The 24162-nt window shown below is 35.4% G+C and overlaps 1 protein-coding gene across 1 annotated transcript in view; it reads left to right on the plus strand.

The window, feature by feature from the left end:
* Nucleotides 1–653: 653 nt before the first annotated feature.
* RPGRIP1L (RPGRIP1-like) overlaps nucleotides 654–24162 on the plus strand; it is a gene marked incomplete at its 5' end in the record, with an annotated part of 32791 nt that continues 9282 nt past the window's right edge. The window contains 8 exons of the mRNA XM_010191250.1: nucleotides 654–1026; nucleotides 3998–4209; nucleotides 5399–5482; nucleotides 7109–7180; nucleotides 8612–8774; nucleotides 9866–9963; nucleotides 17712–17895; nucleotides 23916–24000. Of these exons, the coding sequence (XP_010189552.1) occupies nucleotides 654–1026; nucleotides 3998–4209; nucleotides 5399–5482; nucleotides 7109–7180; nucleotides 8612–8774; nucleotides 9866–9963; nucleotides 17712–17895; nucleotides 23916–24000 (1271 nt within the window). The remainder of the gene's footprint in view (nucleotides 1027–3997; nucleotides 4210–5398; nucleotides 5483–7108; nucleotides 7181–8611; nucleotides 8775–9865; nucleotides 9964–17711; nucleotides 17896–23915; nucleotides 24001–24162) is intronic.

A 24162-nucleotide genomic window follows, 5' to 3' on the forward strand; every position in this document is an offset into this window, starting at 1 on the left:
CACTGCCTTTCCTTCCTTGCCTATCCCTTCTTATACCCGTCTATGGCAGCACTCCAGCTGTGTGACTCAGTCCGCCGTGTTTCTGTGATTGCTACTATATCATAGTTACCCCGATGCATTCAAAAAAATTTGTCATATCATTAAGTTTTTAATTTACTTCAGACATATATTGTTACTCTTCACATGCTAATTTCTAAATTTTGTAAATTGTTTATGTAGGTAAAGGTTATGGAGGAAAAAAAAAAAGAGAGGAATCTGCAGTGCAATGTTAATTATTGAAAAGTCCATATAGAAAAGGGGCTACAGTTACAAAAACTTCTTGACACATAATAGCTGTCAAGATCAGAATCCTTAATTTCAAAGTGCACTGGATATGAATAATTCTTAAAACTGTGATCAGTAGATCACAAACTTTTAGAAGAATAAAGCAAACAATCATAGACCTTAAAGGATTAGCCTTTTATTTCCTTATACCAACAAGCCAAGAGAGATATTGTTGAATTTATAGAACAATTAATATTTTGACCTATAAAATTAAACAGTAGTTGGAGCGCTATTGAAATAATCAGTGATTTGTTCTATTTATGTAGTTCTTAGAGTTCACCAACGTAAGAATTCTAATGTTTTTAATTTAACTTCTTTTTCATTTAAAGCAGGAGATACTTGGAACTGCCCAAGTCAGCACGTCAACAGATGGCAATTTAAATGAACTCCACATTACAGTAAAATGTTGTAACAATCTACAGTCTTGGAGGAAACATCTACAGCCAAATTCTTATGTTATCTACAAGTTCTTTGATTTTGAAGACCACGATACTGCCATCATTCCTAGCAGCAACAACCCACAAATAGATGACCATATGTGTTTCCAGGTGCCAATGAATGCAGACTTAGACCAGTACTTAAAATCAGAATCCTTAACCTTTTATGTATTTGACGATGCTGAAACGGAAGAAGGTACTTATGTAGGAATAGGGAAAGCCAATGTGCCTCTTATTTGTTTAGCACATGACGGATCTATCTCAGGTAAGACCGCTTTAAACTTAAAATCTTCACTTCCTGTTGTGTATCTCTTTAAAAAACAAACTAAAGATAGGCTCTTCAGTGGCATTTGGACAGGCCAGCGCTGTCTGAGGCCAGTTGTGTGAGATTCAGAAAGACCAAGTGCTGGGTCCTGCACTTGGATCACAACAACCCCATGCAATGCTGCAGGCCTGGGGAAGAGTTGTTGGAAAGCTACCTCATGGAAAAGCACCTGGAGGTGTTAGTGACAGCCAGCTGAACATGAGCCAGCTGTGTGCCCAGGTGACTAAGAAGGCCAACAGCATCCTGGCCTGCATCAGAAATAGTGTGGCCAGCAGGAGCAGGGAAGTGATTGTCCCCCTGTACTCAGCACTGGTGAGGCTGCATCTCAAATCCTGTGTTCCGTTTTGGGCCCCTCACTACAAGAAGGACATTGATGGGCTACAGCATGTCCAAAGAAGTCTTTTAAATCCTTTTTTGTTCTCTCTACTGGCTCAGGTAGGGAATAATTATGTTTTGATAAATAATTATAATTGGAATGATGTGTCACTCTAGTGCTGACATTATTAATGTTTCCCTTTTTGTTAGGGTTTTAGTAATCTCTTTGCCTCTGTCTTTTACCACTTTTTTTCTCCTTGAGAAGCCTGCCAAACTGGCCAGTTAGATTTCACACACTGCTATATTATGAGTATCTCTCGTTATTAGGTAGAAGGCCCCTGTTAATCTTAACATCAGGTGGGAAGGGGTGGCTGAAAGCTGACTTTCAGAATTTACTGCTTTCATACGTGCAAGATATCTGTGAAACAAAAACAGGTGTCTTGAAATAACTCTTGAAAAAAACACATCAAGTGTTTCTCTCTGGTTCAAAAGTAACCTGGAAATATTTGATATCTTCTTTTACTGGTCCTATTTTTATGTTCTAATGATAAAAAATGTTTCCTGGCATATGCATATTTTCTCCCACCTCCTCTTCTTCTGATGTTGGTACTTTTCTTCTGTTTTCCAGGACTGATACGCTAATTTATAACATAGTTTCTTTCACTGCACGGCTTCATTTTTTGTTCTTCATTAGTTTCATTTGCTAGTTTTGGCTAATGTGAATTTAATGTAAATTAGAAAATTGACATGACCAATCAGCCCTCTTTGGGGGGAGAGAACAGATCAAGAGCTACACTTGGAATCTTAGAATCATTGTTGATTGGAGCACCTGATATGATCTAGTCCAGCCTCCTGACCCAGTTAGAGCAAGTTGCTCAGGACTGTGCCATGTTAAATTTTGAATATCTTAAAGGACAGAGATCTAATACCTGTCTGGTCAACCTGTTCCAATGTTTCATCACCCTCATAACAAAAACATATTCCTTAGAGAGCTGGGATTTCTCATGTTCCAACTTGTCTGTAGGCTGTCTTCCTTCTGCTGTCCACCTCTGGTTCTGTCTTTTCTGAACCCTTCAGTAAGTTGGCAATAACTTCCCCTTTGAGCCTTCTCTTCTGAAGGTTATCAAACAGCTTTTTCGCTGCTTCTGTGTCCTGTGCTGCCGTGCCTTGATACTCTCTGTAGCCCACGGCTGGACCTGTTCCAGAATGTCAGTGTCTTCACAGTATTCCAGGTGCCATCTCATAGGTGTTGAATGGAGAAAGCATGAAACTTTCCTGGACGTGCTAGATTGCTTTCTTGCTAATACAGACCAGGGGGCAGTTGGCATTCTTTGCTGCAATGACACAGATTGGCTGGCTTATATTGTTTTTGTCAAACAGGACCCGCTCTTTTTCTGCAAGGCTGCTTGTGGCAAGTCAAATCCCAGCCTGTAAATGCTACTCAGGGCTATTCCTGGGCTGATGCAGGACTTTGCATTTGCTTTTGCTGAACTTCATGAGGATTCCATCAGCCCATTTTTTCTATTGTGTGAATAGCAGCCCTGCCTTCAGTGCATCAACTGCTCCCTGCAAGTTGATATCAGTTACAAATTTACTAGGGCATTTATAATATAAAAGCTGCTTAATTATTATTTAAAATTTTAAAAATAATGGTTCTCTGATTATCTCATGTAAATGGATAATAGGAGAAAAATTGTAAGTGAATTTAAGGTGTTTCTTTGATAAAGATTTAGCAACTTGCAGATTTTTGAAACCCTTTTATTTTCTTTAACCAAAGTATTACAGAATCACAGAATCTTTAAGGTTGGAAGAGACCTCTAAGATCATTGAATCCAACTGTCAACCAAACACGACCGTGCCCGCTAAACCATGTTCTTCAGTACGTGTGCCATATCCACGCTTCTTGAACACCTCTAGGGGTGGTGACTACACCACCTCCCTGGGCAACCTGTTCCAGTGCTTGACCACTCTTTCAGTAGAGAATTTTTCCCTATATCCAATCTAAACCTCCGCTGGTGCAGCTTGAAGCCATTTCCTCTTGTCCTGTCACTGCTTACATGGAAGAAGAGACCAACACCCACCTCTCTGCAACCTCCTTCCAGGCAGTTGTAGAGAGTGATAAGGTCTTCCCTCAGCCTCCTTTTCTCCAACCTAAACAACCCCAGCTCCCTCAGCGCTCCTCAACACTTGTTCTCCAGACCCTTCACTAGCTTCATTGGCCTTCTCTGGACATGCTACAGCACATCTATGTCCTTCTTTTAGTAAGTATTAGTAAAACATGGAAATGTTTTAGTTGGGTCTTTTGAAAGGTGTCAGTAAAAATTAGGTATCTGGTATTGGATTATCTAAGAAACCTGTAAGACATCTGGAACAAATGCAGTAATCCAGTCCCTTCTAAATCCTGTATTTTTAAATGTTCGTGGTGTAGCACTGGATGTATTTGGATCTACAAAACATAGTATTTTGACACTGTTTGACTTCTAAAATAAAGACTATAAAGTTACCTAATTCCTGAATCCCATTCAGTTTTGCTTTGCATTTTCTCATATACGTATGGAATAAGATAATTTAGACAAGATTTGCATTTTGCTTTCAGGTACTTTTGAACTAACAGATCCTGAAAGATGTGCTAGTGGTACCATCACAGTTGAATTAAAATGGAAGTTTGCCTACCTACCACCAAGTGGATCAACAATGGCTGTGAACTTAGTGAATTACATTCAAAATGAGAAATCAATGGCAACTAGATTACTAGCAGAGGAAGAAATGCAGACTACATCCCTATCTCCTTTTACTTCATCAGTGACAGTAAGTAATTTAACAGACTCACAGAAGTTAAGAGATATAAAAGACCTATTACAGCAGGTTGTTTAGTTATTTCCTGATGACCAGGATTTGTCCTTACCACAAAATAATGTATAGGACAAATACTTCATATAACCACCATCTTTGATTTACTTTGGGAACTGAAATCTTTCCTGTGTCCAAAGCTTTTTAAAAATCTTTTATAGAAGTAGATAACTGGTTAGCAAAAGAGTAGGGAGAAAAGGGAGGAGAAATAACAAACCTATACATTTAGTACGTATTCTCTTTCCAATGTAGATGTCCTACATAAAGTGTAGTCACATGCTTGTGTGTCTTCAGGGCTACAGTTGAAATTTATGACACTCAAGAAATCAGCTATTATTTCTGTGGTCTGTTAGAAACCCAGACGGAGCTCAGTTAGTTTGGGGTAGCTTTGAGTCAAAAGAATTCTCAGGCAGCCAGACCTAAGCCATATGTACGGGTACATAGGTGTATCTGCACCACACTCTTTGTTATTCTGGTGCCTGGAGCATAGTGCTAAGATACCAGATATCTTCTTAAAAATCACTCGTAAACTAAAAGTAGTGGTAGGATTTTCTCTGTATAAAAATCAGTGGAAATGTAGGATAATTTCTCCCTTCATCAAAAGAGTAAAGCGCGAAAAGTAATAAACCATTTTTTCTTTATTTTTGGCCTTCTGTATTTTAACATCATGACAGAAATATTTCTGGATCATTTTGTTAATTTTGCAACTCTTACCAGTCTCTTTTCTGTTTCTGTGTTCAAATTCTCCAAAGGGAGTGGGATGAGGAAAAGTGTCAAAGATATGGTAAGCCTACAAAACGAGGAAAGGAATCAAGCACTCCATAAACTATGATAGTAAATCATTCTGCCACATATGTGATACCACTGACTTCAGTCCCACAGTTATTTCTTATTTGCAGCTCACATTGCATTCCATCAATGTTCTATAGAGTTTTATACCCATTTGTGGCTGAATTCTGACAGGTATCTCCATTTCCAGGGGGCTGCTTATTCAAACAACATCTGCATCATCTTGCCTGTTTAGAATTGAATTTAGTGTAGCTAGATTTGTCTTTGAGAAAAATTAGGGTCCTTCAAAATTTACTGCCAAATAAGATGGTTAGAATATGGCAATAAATTATCTTAATCTTTATTTGTTTTATTACAGAAACCAACACCCAAACCAAGGCAGCATGCAGTTAAAGAAGTCGAGAAGGTATCTTTTCTGGATGCTAGTACAATACAGATGACAGTAAGCTTTAAGTATTTTGCTTGTATATATTTAAGTAAGAAAGATGTCTCGGTGTGGACAATTTGTAGAACTAATAGAGAGCACTCAGTTATTTTAGCAACACAGGACTGGGAAGTCCCAGACAGTGAATGATAGCATAATACTTCATATAGCTAGGAGATACAATACAGGGATATGTGTGTGACTCCCTCAGGATTGCTTGCTATCCTCCACAGTTTGCAAGCAGGGCAGATTCTAACAGGACCAATCAACTGTATCCACACAGTGTTTCTCAGCTCTCTGGGTTATTAAATAAAGTGTCTTGCACAGTGTACCACTTGCACAGACATGTAAATAGCTACAGAAACCACCTTCATCCAAACAGATCCTGAATGTTGTGCTAACGAGATACAGAGTTTGAAATAGTTCAGTCCTAAACAAGGTTTATCATCTGGCATTACACACACTGTGAAAAAAATGTACTTCTGAACTTGAGATGCACTATCATGTACACCCTTTCTCAGACTCCAGGAGAGTCTACATGGAGATAACTCAAACATATCTGCTGTACGGTGTAAACTTGCATTTGATCTTAAATAACCTGCCTTCAGATTAAGACTAAGAATAGGCTGTACTTACTCTTTTAATTAAATCCAGTAACTTAAGGTAGGTTCTTTAACAGCTAATTATAAAAGGTTTTGAGTATTATTATTATTATTAGTTAATAATGTTGTGTTGCATTAATTAATTAAAAACTAGTAGTGATTTTTTTTCTATTTGTAAATGCCTTGATTGGATTTATTTTTTGAAATGTTAACAATAGTTTTCAAATCACATGTCCTTCTGCTATTGCTTAGTTTGCTATGACTAGGACTTTATTTTGAGCCATGCGGTATAGACAGGAAAGAAGAATTAGGTCAATCTCTTGCATTTATGTACTTTTCTTTTTTTTAAAGTCGAAAGTTGATGAAATAAAATCTTTTGAGAGCTTAGATATGGAAAACTGAAATGTTACCCATATACTCACACACACAACATAACATAGCCATCCAAACAGCAACTTCTCAAAACTGAACAACTTTTCAGAACTAGGATTTTCTAAGGGAGACAGCTACTTGGTCTCCATCAGAAGTCTTCATTACTGGATGGCAACTCCCCTAGCTGTTTTAGAAATCCCAGCTTCACAGTCTGCTTAGAGACAGAAGTACTGTTAGAACTGAGTAATGAAATAGCTGGGGCTTCTCTGATGTCAAAATGCTGTAGTGAAGCAGCAAGAGAGTGTCCATGCAAGAGAATTAGAAGCTCAGCAAATTAAAATTGAACAGGAATAGGCTGTTTCATTTTACTGTTCATTTTCTGAATAGCAGAGAATCTAGTTCTTGGATATTAATGTGACGCATGCCAAATCAAATAGTTGTTTAGAGAAATGGAAACTCAATAAAAGGTGGGATGAATGGTCACTTGTCAGACTTTTCCAGCCTTATAGGTAGAAGCTATAGCAGAGGATAGAAGCAGTAATGCTCATGCAGGGAAGCAAAGAGGATGTAACTTTCTATCCAAATGCTTCTCAACCAGTAAATTTATATCTACTTTTGTTATTTGTCAACTATATATTAAAGGCTTCCCCTCATTTTACCCATAACTTAGGGCTCTGTTCTTGAAAATAACACGGAACTTGCACAGAAGATGAAGTCTTCAAGAGATCCAAGCGTTTCAGAGGTATGAGATTATTCAGGTTTTGTGATTTTTATAGAACAATTTTCTTATATGTTTGAATTAAGTCTATCTTTGTCTTCCCTCTAAAAATTACCATTATTTATTTATTATTATTTATTATTACCAAAACTACCAAATTAGCCATACCAGGGGAGAGGAGAATGAAGAAGAAATAACTTTGGAATATTGCTAAATATGTAGCATTCCAAGGAGAAGAAAAGTATTAAATGCTGTAATTTGTAATAGCCCAATTGGTTTTGAAGGTAATTTGTGGCAGATTGGCAAACTGTAATTTCTAGTGTTCACACAATATTTAATCACTGGTTCTTGTCTTCCTTTTGCTTTTCTACTTTAAAGCTCACCTGTGGCTTTGACTGAGAGGTTAAGTCTCCGTTCCACTACATCAGGTGGTACATAATCAAAAAGTATTCTCGCTCTCAAAATTTTATCCACAAAATGCAACTCTGTCATTGAAGGAATTAAAAAGAATGGCCAAACACTGTCTAAAACACAGTGATTATGACACAACATCTGTGCCAAGGAGAAGCATAAGACACTTAGTTTTCTACGACCTAAAAAGTTCAAGGATCACCTTTATTTACAGAATAAGGCTCTTCAGTGTCTGTTGACGTTGCTTGGTTTGTATGGCTTCAAATGTGTCAGAATAGAAATTACTCTTCAGGTCCAGATTTTGGATGTTCTGTGGACAGTTGAAAGTTATCTCATGGATTCTGAGGGTGGAAAGTGAGGTGTCAGTGTCTCTGTGGAAAATTCAGTCCTAGAGGAGGATTGTTGGATAATAAATAATGCAAAGGTCTCCAGCAAATTTCTGTGGAAGATGTCTGTATATCCACTGATGAGGTATTATGCTATGTAATTGTACTCAAAGAGAAAGGAGGGAGTATGATTACCTCAGAGTAAGTTATGCACTAAAGGTATTTTACCTTAGATAACACGTTTGTATTTTGTAGCAAAGCCAGTTCTTTTCTATATTATTTTAGCTTGCTTTTGAAACAGAAAATGTAGTATGATTTAAGTGATAAAATTGCTAGCTGAGGAAGGTGGTGGTGGTTTCTTTTTTTTCTTTTTTTTTTTTAAACTGGGTCTTGTAGAACTGAAACAGCTGAAATAGAAATGAATCTGGAAATCTAACAGGCTGTGTGTATGTTGACAGGTACCAAATGATTATAATAGTTATGTTCCCACAAATATACGTGCTTGGAGAATTGTCTTTCTACTGTTTCAATTATTTGTTCCTGCAGTTGACAACTTCTCATTGTTCCTGCGCCACAGAAGCAATATAATTGTTTAAAGGCTATGTATAATGAATGTGAGCCATAACTCTTCAAGTTTTGAACTTTAGTAAATTTTACTATTTGAGGAGTGTTATAGAGACTGAGTTTATCTGTTTTTATATAGCATGTGGTACATGAGGTTGAACAAGAAAGGCCAGCAGATGATAAGGTGAAGGAGATGGCTGAAGAAAGTCAACAGGAAGAAGAAGACCTCTCACATCTGTCAGAGGGGCAGTTGGCTGGCCAAAGCTCAGTTACCTCTGGAGATGAGAAAAAAATAACTGAAGAATTGGAACCAGAAGGTAGAATTCATTTTTATGAATATGTAGCTGTATTTTCTTAATAAATCAGTCCCTTTCCATTTTCTTTAGCAATTCTTACTAGCAGTGGGAGCTGCCTCATTATGAGGAGCTTCCTGACAGAAATTATATTCTTCTAGCTGAAGCTATGTGGTAGATATAGTGGTGTTATTTTCTTCCCAAATGGAAACTGTCTTGTAATTGAATGCAGAAATCTGGTATCTGCCCTAGATTCATAAAATATTAAAGGGAACTTGGCTTCTATTTTAAATGTCTTCATATTCTCCCTTAGAACTATGCTGTTCTAAAGACTATTTTAATTAATATGCTGCTTTTGTCTGCAGATAACAGCCAATGCTGATATCGGAAATCTGTTCAGGCAGTGAGAGGGGTAGTATGTCTCGTCACATCTGTGACATAAAGTTGTTCGAGGCAGATTTATTTAAAGATTATAAAAGCCATGTCATCCAGTTCCACCTCCGAAGTTAAACTGTTTATCATTGTAGTAAACCAAGTCCGTGAGACCAAGTTTAAAGTAAAAGCACAAGTAGGGTGCTAAAATTTTATGTTCAGTTGTTCAAGGCTTCTGCATAAGAATTTGTTAGAAAAGTTGGAAAAACGTAATGTTGAATCCCTGTTGTGTGTAAGTAATTTGCTGCAGAGAAATAAAGACTTGAATGCTTTAGAAAATACTCCACCTGCAAACAGAACTAAAAAAACCAAGAATGTACATTCTTATTTACCTGTGCATGGTGGTAAATGTAGTCAGAAGAAATCAACAAATTCAGACCATATTCTTACATAAAGCCAACTGTTGTTCATAATGAAATTCATCACAGGACTTACGTCATCCCACTCATCAACTTTCATCTGGGAAACATTACTATTTTTCTAGGAAATCAGAGAAAAATACAGTATAGATGACTTGAAAGGTCATTGATTTACCAGTGTTAATCTTCTGCAAGGAAGAGAAGATTTATCTGGCACTTGTACTTTATTAGAAAAGGAAATATATTGCTGTCTGGTTTCTCAGCAAGTCTCAGATGGACTACAAGTACAGGAGTTTTTAACTACATTGATTTTTCTTTTTTCAGCTCAAGATGATAGACAAGAAAGTGATGCTGCTGAATCAGTAGAAACTGACAGTGATGACTGTATTGTTTCAATTCCAGTATCCAAGAATATTAAACAAGTGAGTCAGAGTATTTATGGCAATTATTTGGTAAATCTAAGAAAAACATTTTAAACCTAATGTTCTCTAAGAGTAGCTTTGCTATATCTAAGGTCAGATTCTAAGGCATTTTCAACAAATTTATGTTTTCCTGCTTCCAGCTCAGATAGACACCTTTTCACAGAAGAAAAAGAAAAGTTAACCTGACCATATTGTGCATGTGACTTACAAATATTTTTCTTTTAATGGGGAAATCTGTTGTCATCTCTTCAAGATGACAACATTGTCATACATGCTTACAAGTAGACGTTTCTAACTGGTTTCAATGCAAATTCAAATTTCTGTCCTGCACAAAATCTCCCTAATGAAAGATTAACTATTGTAATGTGAATGTCTTAAAGAACTACGTCTTCTTGTTCTGTCCTACCTGTTGCTTTTCTGCTTCTTCCAGTGCTTTCTGAGGGAGGGGGGGATAATTTCACTTGTCAAGGCCTGTAGTAACTCTACAATGCTTAGCTACCAACTATGTTTCACCCGAGTATGTTGACTTGATCAAATGTCATTGAAATGGCAATTGTGTAAGCTTGAGGTTGTTAATTACATGCAAACTGTGCATATATTTTCTAGTTCATCCATACAGATTTCTTTTTGTTCCTGATTTCCCAACAGTTTTAGAACTGAACATCCATTTTCGATAAGGTTTGTACATGTACAGCATCCAAACACTTCGGTGCACTTGTACTTTTTCTATTTTTATTTGTGGGCATGTACAGTGATGTTACTTTCTCGACTTGTTCTTAAAACCAGCAATTAATGAACGTAAAGTCACATATACAAAATAGCATAATATAAATTTGGAAATGTTACTTTGAACAGTATTTTAATAGTATAGTTCTCTTGAAAAATAAGAATATTTCAAACTTGTAGATCTAACGTTGGCTGAACAATCTTCAAAAATATAAAACTAGCCCTTAAAATTGATCATTATACTTCTAACAGTAATACTTCTCTCGTCTGTATTAGCCTTCATTTAAAAGACCAGAGGTTTACTGCTATCAGTTTTAACTTTTTTAGTGTTCTGCAAAGGTAGTTTCATTTTTTTAATTATTTTTTATCCTTCTTTCAAGGCTGGGTGACATCTTACAAAGTAACTAGCAACCAACGCTTAGTATGAGAAATATTGCTCCTTTTTTAAGGTGTAGGAGGGATTTAGAATTGCTATCAGTTACACACGCTGCAGAAAGATACAAAAGGTACTTTTGAAGATGGAATTGCATTTTTTATTTGTAAAATGTTAAACAGTTGTCTCACCTGTGATTTTGAGAACTGAAACGACTGCTACTCATCACCATAAGTCACACTAGAATAGGTTCATCTAGTCATCCTGTATTTTATTTTTTAATCAAAATTATTTAAGAAGACTTCTGAGAGGATTTTGAGTGTAGACTCATTTCAGGTTCATTGATTTCTACTCTCTCCACTTATCTGTTCCTCTGGTAACAAAGTGCATGTTCAAGAAGGGTAGATAAGACAACCAAATCTATGAACCATTGGGACGACATGTTTGATACAAATTAAATTTTTAAAATAGGCATCGGTATATTTGAAATATTGAGTTAATTATAGAATACAGCATGTGAAAATTGTGATTGAATTTGTATTTTTTAAAAGATGAAAAATCAGTGCCTTTTATCTTTTGAGATAAATATCCTGCTGGTAATCAAACACTGTAAATAAGACCTGTGATTTTTAGAGATCGTTGTGCTAATTATCCTACACATCTGAGCTGTGTGCCAAACTGTTTAAGCCATTTAAGATCATACTGTTTCTTTTTAGCATGTTGCAAATTAGACAGTTCATGGTTATTTCTTAGATATGTTGATCATAAAGGGTATCTAACAGATTTTCCAGTACTTAGCTGTACCACTTGCTTCTTTCTCTTTTCTTCTTGTCTATGATGTATAATTAATCATAGATTACTTCATTTTGTTTCATTTCATTTACAACATTTATGAGCTTCACTTTGTCGGTATGAAATGCTTGTCCCCTTCCTTCCTTTCCAAAGTGGCGTAATTAGTGTTAGCATCTTTTTTAACAGGCTACATAAAGTTTAGTGGCTGGATTAAATCAAGTCATTAACATAATGTGCTATACAATTTGCCCCTATCTCTTTTCGTTTCCAGTACATCAAAGTGCCACAGAGTGCCAGTGTAATTGGGCCTTGCTAGCTTGTCAGGTTCAGTCAGGCTGATGGCTGCTGCTTTTACTAAAAAGCTTCCAGGCATGATAATTAATAGAGAAAAGAAGTCTGAGAAATGTAAAAGTTTGGACAGTTCTCTATAAATATTTCATACATTTGAATAATCACAAGTTAACATTATCAATTTGATGTATAATACATTGATTAAAAGCCTTGTTTCAGATTCTCAAAATAGACATCAAAACTGGGGATTTGCATTTTCTTTGGCATGGTCTTTACATTTAAAAAAAAAATCTCCTCTCTTCCATCCCCTCCTCCCTTTCAACCCATGTCTGCACTTTATCTTTACAGGAAATAATATAGCATTCCATTATCACAATAAAATTTACTGCTGTCATCTTCCAAGTCATCTTAAAATGTGCCCATAAGGCAGTTCCTGGCAAAAACAATCTGTTTGTTGGTGGTCCTGGTTTTTTTCTGTAAGAGTGTTTACATCTCTCTTTTTATCACAGATACTATGAGTGCATTATCCTGCACAAATAGCAATCTATTGAAAACTGTCATTATCGGTTCCTGTAAATTAAGATCTCAGGATCTAATTAATTTTGACATTAAAATCTCTTATTAAACACTATTAAAAAGCAACACCAACCACTCGTGGTTTTGCTGGTCAAGGAAACGTGTTTGTGGAAAGGTGGGAGGATATAAAGCAAAGTAATAAATACTTTTATTATGCCTTTTTCATAGAAGTACTTGAATAGTACATTTCCTCTTATAAGATATACTTATTTACTTGGGGAAGTAAAAATGCTGCACTACTGTATTTAATAAAACAAGAAATAAAATTAATGAAATAGTTCTATCTTATCAGAAAAAGATAGTAATTTATTAAAGCTTTGTAGTCAGTATTTTCAAAGACAACTGATGGGTTTAAGATTTTAAAAGAACATTTGCAATCCTCCACCTTAAAGGTGATTGTTTGCTATTACAGTCATTAATAGACAGTAAAAGAGAGAAAGTTTGAAGAATCCAGGAAAAACCTAATTTGTCCCTTGCCACTGATGAAGTTTGAGATGACAGCAGTTTGAATAGACGATGCACTGAAATGTATGGATTTACAACTAAAAGAATGAGACAATCTGCAGTAGAGTGGGGTGTAGCTTACATAGACTTCACTTCTTGGGGAGAAAAAACTCAGAGTGAAGGAAGTTTGTATCTCAGCAGTCAAACAGCTTCAGATATATCTGCTTTTTTTTGTATTTATTCATCCTTTGAAACAGTTTATCTGTAAAAACTGTTAGTTGAGGCAATGCCACTAGCAAGTAGCAAAACCAACTCTTTAAAAACAATTCAACTCCAGGAGGAACACTGAACAATTTCATGTTTATTCTTCAGAAAGGGTGGAAAGGGGCAAGCAATTTGAAGGGAAGAAATTCTATTATTCAGGTGATCAAAAGTTGTATTCTGAGTCAAGTGCAAATGTGACTTTAAGTTCAGGTGTATAGTTGTCGTGGTCAGAAAGCTTCAGATCCCTCAAGGACTTAGTATTTTCTAAAATGTTTGGTGTTTTATATGGAGTTAAAAGTTGTCTTTTTTGAAAAAATCGATGCATTGATGGGTCTGTTACAGATTTGCATAGAAAAGAATATCTAATCATTCAACTTTTTCTCAAGCTGTAGCAAGTAATCCACACCTTTGAAGATATTAAAGATATTAAAAGATATTCATGCTCTGAAAAGGATGCATTTGGACTCTGCACTAGATAAAATGGCAGCAACCAGAGACACACTTACTGTCACAAATACATTCTCTTTATTTAGCATGCTCTTAATTCTAGGCGGAGCTGAAGGGATTGCATGGAACCTTATTATGTCGCTGACCTCATACCGTTGCATTCTCTTCCTAGCCGATGGTGAAGACCAGTGGTGTTGGGGAAATATTATACGTGCCTTTACCTCCTTCACAGTAAATCCAACTCCAAAAGAGCTATTGAACAAGGAGAGATCTCTTTGCCTCAGATCTTAGGGAAAGTATAAAGTGCGTGCACTTTCGTATGTCCCATCCAGTTGGAGAAGGAACAGGAAGCGTTGCCATACAGACTCCCCAGAGAGGTTATGGAGTCTCCTTCTCTGCAGACATTCAAAACCCGCCTGGACACCTTCCTGTGTAACCTCATCTGGGTGTTCCTGCTCTGGCAGGGGTTGGACTGGGGGAGCTTTCGAGGTCCCTTCCAACTCCTAACATGCTGTGATTCTGTGATATCCCTCTTTCTATCCTCACTTCTACACCATTATGGGGAAAATCTAAAACTAGAAGGTTCCTAACGTGAGAAGTCACTGCATACAGTTAAGGACTATAATAATTTTTGGTAATATGTATTTTTATGTATATATGTCACCTGTTGCCTTGTTAGTCATAATTACTTAACAAGTAATGTTTGTGTCTCTGAACAGTTAAATTAGATTGACATTCCTGTGATTGCATTCATTTGCAGCTCTGTTCTGACGTTGTTAATAGGATGGTCACAGGAATTTGGCACTTGTTAGAGGAAATGGATAGTGTCTCATACAGTAAATATATTTGTCAATCAAGTACTACTGATAGTGTTTGAAGTATTCATAGCAAATGGATGAGTACTTGTGATTATCAGACAATAGCTTATAGTTTATTGGATGTGCTCTCTGCTTGAAACAGAAGGGAACAAGTGAATAAGTGGACTGTGGAAATAAACACAAAATATAAGGAGTAAAGCACAAATATTTTTAAATGTTGGTAAAGCTAGAAATCTTACAGTTAGGATGTTTCCTTTGTTTTAATCTTTTAAACATTTTTAATCTCAGACATCAGAAAGATGAGATGTTCTGTCGGTACTTCAAATTCTCATGTAATGTCCTGCATTTAGCATTTAAACTGATCCTCAAGCTTGTTCAGTGATTCTTCCAAATGTATGGGTAGCATTAATTACAAAGGGTCAATATTAAATGGTAAAGAAAGAATATTGCCATGGACTAAGTATCTTGCCCGTGTTTTGTCTTCCTCACTTGAAATGAAAGCACTGAACCAGTTTCTCAGAGACGGTCTTTGAAAGTATTTAGTATTTATTTTAGTATGTGTGTCCAGTCTCTCTGAGGAAATTTCACATTGTATTTTGTTTCTTATACTAAATTTAAAGACCAATTTTATTCCCATCAAAGCAGAATAATTTGTGGGAAGTTATTGGTCATTACAAACTATCCATTTTTCACTTGAATAGTACCTAATAAATGAGACCAAGGCTTAAAGAAAACCCAACAACTTGGGAAAAGATTTAAATAACATACTTCAGTCTGCATCATAAAAATATAAATGGTTGTTTAAAAATTAATTTCTGTCATACATTGGGTGCTACATATATTTCCAGCATGGCTACATAACGTGAGCAGTTTTGTATTAGCACTGAAATATGTCATGCTAGCTATGCTGTTCTTAAGCAGTTCTATATTTTTTTAATTTATTTTTTTAATCAGTTTGTGTTCTCCTTTGTTGATGCTGCATTCATGTTTAACATTAATAAAACTAGGCCTTAAAGTATTCTTGACTGTTAAGATTTAAAGTAATATTTTTCCTTACAATTTTCTAATAGTATGACTCAGTTATTTGCTTCCCTGTAAGTTAGAAAGCAGACTACCTGCATTTACCCTGCTGTCCTTGAAAAACCAGAATTTTCTTTGCCTACAGTATGCCATTACAGGTGCTAAATATGTCAAACAGATTTTAAAATATGTGAAAGGAATGCTTTATAATAGAGGGTATTGTGTTTGGACTTGATTCATAAACTACTGTCTGTGTACAAACTACTTTGACATAGCTGCTAAATACTTTGGGGCGAACAAAACCACTCAGCATATCACTTTAAATACAGATGCTAATACATCTGTTCAGTGCAAGAAGAAAAGAGTTGTTTCTGAAGTAAAATTAGACAATAGAGCCAATTTCATTTTTTATGCATGTGAATGTGGAGTGCTTGAGGTTATTAGTTGAAACTGAGTAACCTTTCCAGTCTTTCATCTCTTTCTTTTCAAATTTGAATATGAAAAGCGTATTCAAGTCAAAGACCATCACTTTAATGACATTTGGCAGTCATTTGATTTATTAGATTTCAGAAAAAAAAATTCCTTTAAATATTTCATCATTCTATGCTAATCCCAGTAATATTGCCAGCTGAAGCCATGTACCTGTATTAGTGGAGACAGAATGGTGTGGAATTTTCTGTCATCCTAGTAAAATTTCCATGAATCTACTGAATAATAAAACAATCTTATTGAAATATTCAGATTTGGGTTTTTAGTTAAAGTGTCTTAGGATACATAATAAAAGCAAATGTCTTTTGAAAGGAGGGGGTAAAATTACTTCATCAAATATTGAAAGGGCTTGACAGCAGTGGAAATTGTTCTATATGATGGATATTTCTACAATAGGGTACACCTGCTTTTCGGTTTGATTAATTATATAATTTGCTTGGAAAAATATAAGCTATCTCCATAATAAATTAGAATATTGACTTGCCGTTCTAACGGTGAATCTAGAAAGATAATCTTTTGAATATAACGTATTACTTCAAGAGATTTAGTTTTGCTATCAAAAAGTGTCATGATATTTCCATATAGGGGAAATATTAAGTTATGAACTTGAAAAGAAGTTAAAAAAATTGTTTTGCATTACTGAATTCCAACATGTTCTGTTTGCTCTTTGAAGAATCTCATCTTTGAATACACACCAACGTACTCCAGTTTTGAAACCATAGTGGCTTTTCTTTCTTTGAATTACGGAGTTACCTAGGGAAATATTTGTGACTCTGTCTCTCGAGTCTGACATTCCCACTTAAATACACAAAGCTTATTAAAATTTATCTGTACGCAAATAATATGGATTTTGCTGAACAGAATGAAACAACTTCATATAAGCAACGGAAAAATGTCATTTTAGTCAAAGATAATAAGAAAAGGCTGTGGTGAAGAACAACTGAGTTATTACTCTTACTATGTTGTTAACTTCAATTTGTAAATGTTTATTTGCATTAACTACAAAAGTTCATTATATGAAGTTGAATTCCATATAAACACAGTGATACTTCTATGTGCCTAACTACTTTGTGACTTGATGGATTTTTATTGAAGTACTCCTAGTTCTTGTACCTTCCTTCCTTTGGAAAACTTTGGTACCTGATATTACTATTTCAAGCAGTTACAGCATCAAGATACAAATCACTTTGCTGTGTAGCTAAAACTAATAGGAACTGAAATTTGAGGTTCAGATATCATTTGTACATGTAGATAACCTTAACCTAATCTTCTCCAGTATGACTACTGCACAAGTATTTTCAACACCGAATGTAAATCAGTATCTGTTGCAACAGTATTTCTAACTGCAAACCCTGGGGCATCCGAATCTCATTGTGCCTACGTTAAAATCAGTCAATCAGTTAATCATACAAAATAGTCAGTGATATCCATGTACATTTGTTTGTTTTGTGTTAACACTTCAGAAACACAAAATCATTTGTATCAAGTTTGTGGTTTTTCTTAAATAGGCAACTGAAACAATCCGGATTGAAGTTCTGTCGTTCTGTCTTACTGAGTCACGAATTGCATCAGATGACACCATACAGCTGCTGTTTGTAGAATACAGTCTGTACAACTGCTTTGTGGAGGAGACCCCACTGTCACTTCCCAAACCAACAAGTGGTCAGAGGATTCACTATCACTATAGCAATGGTAAGTGTGATGTATTCCTCGGCAGGCTTGTGTCTTCTCTCAAGTTCTGTCCTATGAAAATGCCTGCCAGTGAAGCCTACTTCCTCTATATATTATAGTTGCATTTATCTGTGTGCTGACTGTATTTGTCTCTTTCCCAGTTATTCTGAGAAATACTAAAGGTTGGTTTTAAGCTATGAGGTAAGGATGCAATTATCAAATACAAAATGAATTATTGAAATAGGCTTGTGTATGAAATGGTAACATTACAATATATTTAAATATGCTGCTAGCAAATGCATTTTAAAATTAGTCATAACTAAACATAACTAAAAGATATATCTTCTTTTTAAAGGAACATGATGAACTGATTTCTGTATTGGCACATGATGGTACAGCACAATAAAAATATCTCATGTAACCATATATAACTGAAATATGGTTGAAAGGAGAAAATATGTAATTGGACTTGATCATCACTTGGGAATACTCGGTGTTCCTTTAAGAACTTTTTGAAATAGGAAGTTATTCATCCATGTTTAATACTAATACATTGCTATTTACATCATAGTACTTAATCCTGCATGTTCCATATGCTGCTCTCTAATAAATGATCATTTGAAAATAATTTATGTGAATACACAATGTAATTTACACTAATAACATACAAAAAACTAATGTAATAATTGATAATTCTCTTGTTAATTATTTTCCCAGCTATTTCATAGTATTTCAATTATTCATTAACAATTTTTTATGTTAAATTCTATTTCATCCAAGATTCAGTCTGAGTGCTTCATGTTTTCTTGTACTTTAAGGATTGCATTTTTAGCTGAGACTATCCTGAGGCAGGTAAATCAGTTTGCTATTTGTGACTCACGGCAAATGCAGACATTCAAATTAAGCATTCTTTGAAAAATTATTTTGTGAAAGTGGCTTTGTAAAAGTGGTGTCACAGTCAGCTCTTTAAAATTGCTACCATCTAGAGACCTGATTTAGAAGGAGACTTGCCAAACAATGTACTCATTTATATCCTCCTAATGCTCAAAAACTATTGGATTACCCTGTACTTGAAGACTGAAATCCCTTGTAGAACCATCAGTAGATGGGGACAGCCCATTTAGAGGGAATATAGAGGACAGGGTGCGATGTGTTAACTTCTGTGACTCGGAGAAAGACAGTAATCTTTGTAAAGCTTTAGCAAAAAAACCAACACCCCTGCCCCACCAAAAAAAACCCCAAACAAACAAAAACCCACAAAAACAAACAAACAAAACCCGCAAAACAAAACCAACAAACAAATAAAACAAAACAAAGCACAAAAAAACCCCCACAGAAACTAATAGCACTGCAAAATCCTTCATTCACTGAGATTTCCATTCAAACAAATGGGATTTCTGGCATCGTGCACTAAATGAGACATCAGATAAGTAAGAATTCTTTTTCTGAGCTGAACAATATTCAAACTGTTAGTGACTGTAAACACTTTTCCCAATGTTCTAGATAGGCAGACATAATTGAAATAATTTTTTTAAAACCTCATTGAAATAACACTGTAAGCCAATATAAGCAATTAAACACTTCTCATTGAATAAAAGAGGCATTCAGAAGGTACAAAAAAATTTTACTCAATGTTCTGATTCTTGTGTATATTGAGTATGGTCTAAGCATTATACTGTTGGGTTTTTTTTAAGTACTGAGTCTGCAAAGTTAAAGTACCAAAATGCAGCAAAGTTGTGATGGATACAGGATGAAAGTTAAGACTTTTGAGAGAGCTATGGAACTTAAATATATTTCAAGCTGTGATATTTGAAAACAGTACTGTGTTTTGTAAAGACTGTGCGGCTTTCCAGTCTGATAGTGCTGTATCATATTATTTCTGCTAGGCAAAACCTGGCTTCATAAATTTCATTTTTCTCTTTGCTGCTTAAGTATCAACTGTTTAAACTTTAAAATATCCTAGCGAATCAGTATCAAAAGGTGGTTTTGGTCTTAATTGTTTTGGGATTGTATTCTGCAGCATAGTACTAATGTGGTTGTTATTTGCAGAGATAATTGGTCATCTAAGATTAGCTTTGCATAAAGGAGAAAAAAAAAATAAAATCTAATGAGTCTGCTGTTTGATAATGTCAGTTGGAAAGCCAGCAAGATAATAGCAATGAAATAGGCATGTGTATTTACTGTAGCTTTAGTGCATCTCATATTAATTTCTAATTAGATTTGAGTATGTTGAACATTTGAGGTTAATTGAATATTTTCTTTAATACAAATGAGATTTGCATGGGTAGAAAGAAATTTACTGTGAGCTTAGTAGGAAACTAGTAGTCTTCCAGATTTTTGCATGGAGAAAATCAGGGTAAGTCCATAAGTAATCTGAAAAAATCATTAGCTCTTATAAATAAAACATATTATTTATAACTAGACCAGCTTGGCTGTTTCAAAAATATCTTAATGGATACAGGAGATTCCATGACATTTGTTGCTTAAAAAAACATTGGAAGTTTTTCCCATACCTTTTGCACATCCGTTGCTGTCATTGCTTGGTATGCGAAATACCAGAAGATTAATGGAATCTTGTTGAAAAACAATATTGTAGAACTCCATTGATCTGGACATACAAGATCCTGTGAATTTCCATTTTCACAAGTGCTTAGAGCATGTAACTTGACATTAATTGTTTTGTCTATGGCTTTTTGCCTAGGAATATGTAGAAATATAGTTTTCTTTCTTCCAAGGTCTTGGAACACAAAGGGGAGGTTTCTATGCTCTAGGGTTACACTGTGTAACTGTTGATTTCCCATTGCATTGTTTTATCTGCTGCTGGCCATACTGACTGAGGAGAGGAGTTGTAGTGTTCATTAATGGTGGAAAGAGTTATTAGAATATCCAAGAATGCTTCCAAACACTACAGTCTCATAAATTCAGAGGAAAGTGGAACTTGCCAAATTGTGCTCACACCATGACTCTGTCCTGTAATTTGATAAAAAGGAAGGATTCTGGGTTTTTATGGGATTTATTTTGGTGTGGTTTGGTTTTAGTGTTAGGATCTGTTACAGATAATAATAAGCAATGAATTTGAATTTTAACTTTTAAATGCAGTTTAAAATTCTGTGCCAGAAATCATTTATTTTCCAGTAATGTCACAAGATGTGCCTTAAAGTGAATGTAAAGGCAGTTTAATTGTCAGAACAAACAGATGGAAACATGTTGCTGCAAGCAAACAAAGCTCAGTTTCCCTCATTTATAAATGCATCTATTGATATTTGACTCTTAATTTCTGTAAAATATCTTGTCAAGGCCACTTAAATTACAAAGGTATGGTTAGTTCATAAAGGTTGTTAGCAAAAAGCATTCATATGTTATTAAATATGAAGACTAACTATGGAAATGCTGAGATGGCAAGCAAGTTACTAGTAAGTATTATTGATAGGATGTCTAAGTGTGTCCTTACTACAGTATACAATGGTTCTAGAGAACAGGCAGCAGGAGGAGAAGAAAGATTTACAAAATGTTGTGAAGATTTGATATGACGTTTAATTGGAAAGTTTTCTCTCTTGGGTGTACAGGTCATTGAACAACTTGAAGTACAAGTGTAAGTAGACCAAAGGAAGGGGAGTTTGGGGAAAGATGACAGGGTTTGTTTTTTATTAAAAATAAACTTCTGAAGATCCATGTTCTAAAAGATGGATTTCTCAGTATAACTCAAATGAAAATATAAAGGCCTTGCGTCAAAATACATTCATATACTTCTTTGTGTTTATTTCTTTTCTCCATTAAAGCTCAACACTGTATGAGACATTTTTCCTTCATCACTGTGATGAAACTCTGCTTCCTCTTGTGGTCGTTTAGTTTTGTCAGACAGTGAGCTATGTAAAAAACATGCTATAACAGATCCAGCTATGTTAACATTTGGAATTGCAGTGATTTTTAATGAGTTTCCAGTGTTACTGTGATCTTCAGATTTTAGTGCTTCTTTAGGACAAACTTTAAAGTTATAATTTTAGATCCAAACTGTCACAAGTTAATTTTGAATTTTTTTTTTCAATTAATTGGATAGAAATAAGAGATGTTCTGTGTCTTGGAGCAATGTAATTCTAAGTTCAAGCAGTACTAAAGGATGATATGAAAGCACGTATATTCATCAAGATCTAAAAATATTTTTTCACTGTGGTTAATCTCTTTCTCCAGACTTGAATGGAGTTCTTGTGCTGAATGTTTTGCTTTCTAGTCTGATTTTTTCCATTGAGTGAAATGAATTCAAACTCTTTAGGTTTGTAAATAATTTCAGTTTAAAATTGTTTTAGGTACAGAATTAGTAGACTTAGGAAATTCCATTTGGGATGCTTATGGGGAAGGGAAGTATCTGTTGATGTGGCAGCTCCTTTGAAGTTCTTTGGCCGTCCATCTGTCTCCCTGCTGCCTCTCCATCACTTCCTGTAGTGGCCCCAGGAGCACTTGGCCATGAGAGTAGCACATGTGGAAAGTCGTCCACATGCCCCAAAGAATAGCAGATGGCAGTAACAGCTTCTTTTAACCTCTCTAAGAGAGTAAGAATATTATGGGTGGAAACTGGGGCTTCCCAGATAGACCACCAATGCTTTGCTTTCTGTTTGGAGAGAAAAGGGTGTTAAATTGCAGATTCCTTTGGCTGACTGATTCATCTACTAACTGTACAGGCTGTTTGCTGAAAGTAACTGATTGCTATTAGCATTTCTGCTGACCAGGTAAGAGCTGAGGAGAAGCTTGGGAGAAAACTAGAGAGCCAGTAGCTCTGTAAGGTATACTTCTTAGAAGGACTTCTGTAGAGATATGTCCCTCAATAAATCCCTCTGCAAGGAATTAATTTGAGCCTTCTTATCTCTTTCGTACCACTGTATTCCAATACCGTCTGCTCCTTGGTACCACTGGTAATTTCTGTTTATGCAAAAAAGTATTTTTATAGTAGAAGAGAGTACAAAATGTGTTAAAGATTTGTCAGCACATAAGAAAATAAAACCTTAATATGGTGTGGAGAGTGAAAAAGAGTGTTTTTGAGTACAGCGGCAGAGTAATTAGAAGGGAGTGAGGCATGTGAATATTAAAGATGTTAGAATTTAAAGACAGACGAATTTCTAGCTCCTCCTCCTCCTCCTGCCCTCAGAAACAAATAAAAAAGTGTTCCTTAGAGCTCTGCTTTTTTCTCAGAGGGTTATATTCATTCTAGTTCTATCCTAGCAAGTTTTTTTCAGCTGCATTTCTTAAAGAAAAAAGTAATTCCTTTGACACTGTTCTCAACTTTTGCATGCTAAATTTTTATAGTATTTCACAGTAGTTTACTGTTACTTGTAGGCTGACATAATTTGCAAGAAATTAGCTACTTTCTTAATAAAAATGCCCAAGAACTTCTTAAATCATGTTCTAAAACCCTGTATCTCATTTTACTGTTTTGTTTGTTTGTTTGTTTTAATCCAAGACTGTTTTTCACTGTAGGTCGTATTAATGGTACAAAAATTAAAAGCGGGTTCTTGTGTTTGTATTTTAAACTAAAACAATAAAAGGCTTTTGGAGCACTCACACACACTCCCCAGGCTGTGGATTTTCTCCAGTCCATTGGTCTACATGTTTCTCTTGCTGAAATATTGTGGCAGGAAAGGAGGATTAAATTACTGAGGCTGTCAAAAAGGACAAGCACTCTGCCATACATTATCATTATCACTAGCTTCCTCAGTGGAAGAAAATGCAGTAAATCACTTCAAATACAAAGCAATAAAGACCACTGGCTTTTAAAATCATGACTGCTATTGCCATTAACAGCAAGTGACAGCTATGTGGCATGCTTAGATGCTGCTTGTATCTTTTCTGACAGTGTGCACATAAACCTGCCAGTGACATGCCTTTCGATCACATGACCTTTCAAATTTGATTCTAGCACTGTTGCTTTTCCTTAGGAAAGACAAGGGCAAGAAATGTTTCTTTTTCTTTGTTCTTTTCTTCGTGTTCTTTCTTCTAAAAGATGAAAAGCAATTGATAACTAATTCTATTAATTTCAATTTACTTTGCAGTGATACATGTGGATAAGGCAAATAATCGTGCAAGAAGAGAGTATCTCAAGTCTATGCTTCTAAAGCCAGATTTGCATACTGACAGGTACATATCAGTGCTGGAAAATGTCTTTGTAAATAGTGCTTGTGGTTTGCCTTGCTGTTAGACCTTATTGAGAAGTTAATATGTAACTAACCAACTACAGAAAAACTTCTTTCAGCTAGGAATGATACCTTCATTGTGCTGTGGTGACTGAACTACATTTCT

This window comes from Mesitornis unicolor, unplaced genomic scaffold (assembly GCF_000695765.1).
Source record: "Mesitornis unicolor isolate BGI_N332 unplaced genomic scaffold, ASM69576v1 scaffold4249, whole genome shotgun sequence".
In the NCBI taxonomy this organism is placed as follows: domain Eukaryota; kingdom Metazoa; phylum Chordata; class Aves; order Mesitornithiformes; family Mesitornithidae; genus Mesitornis; species Mesitornis unicolor.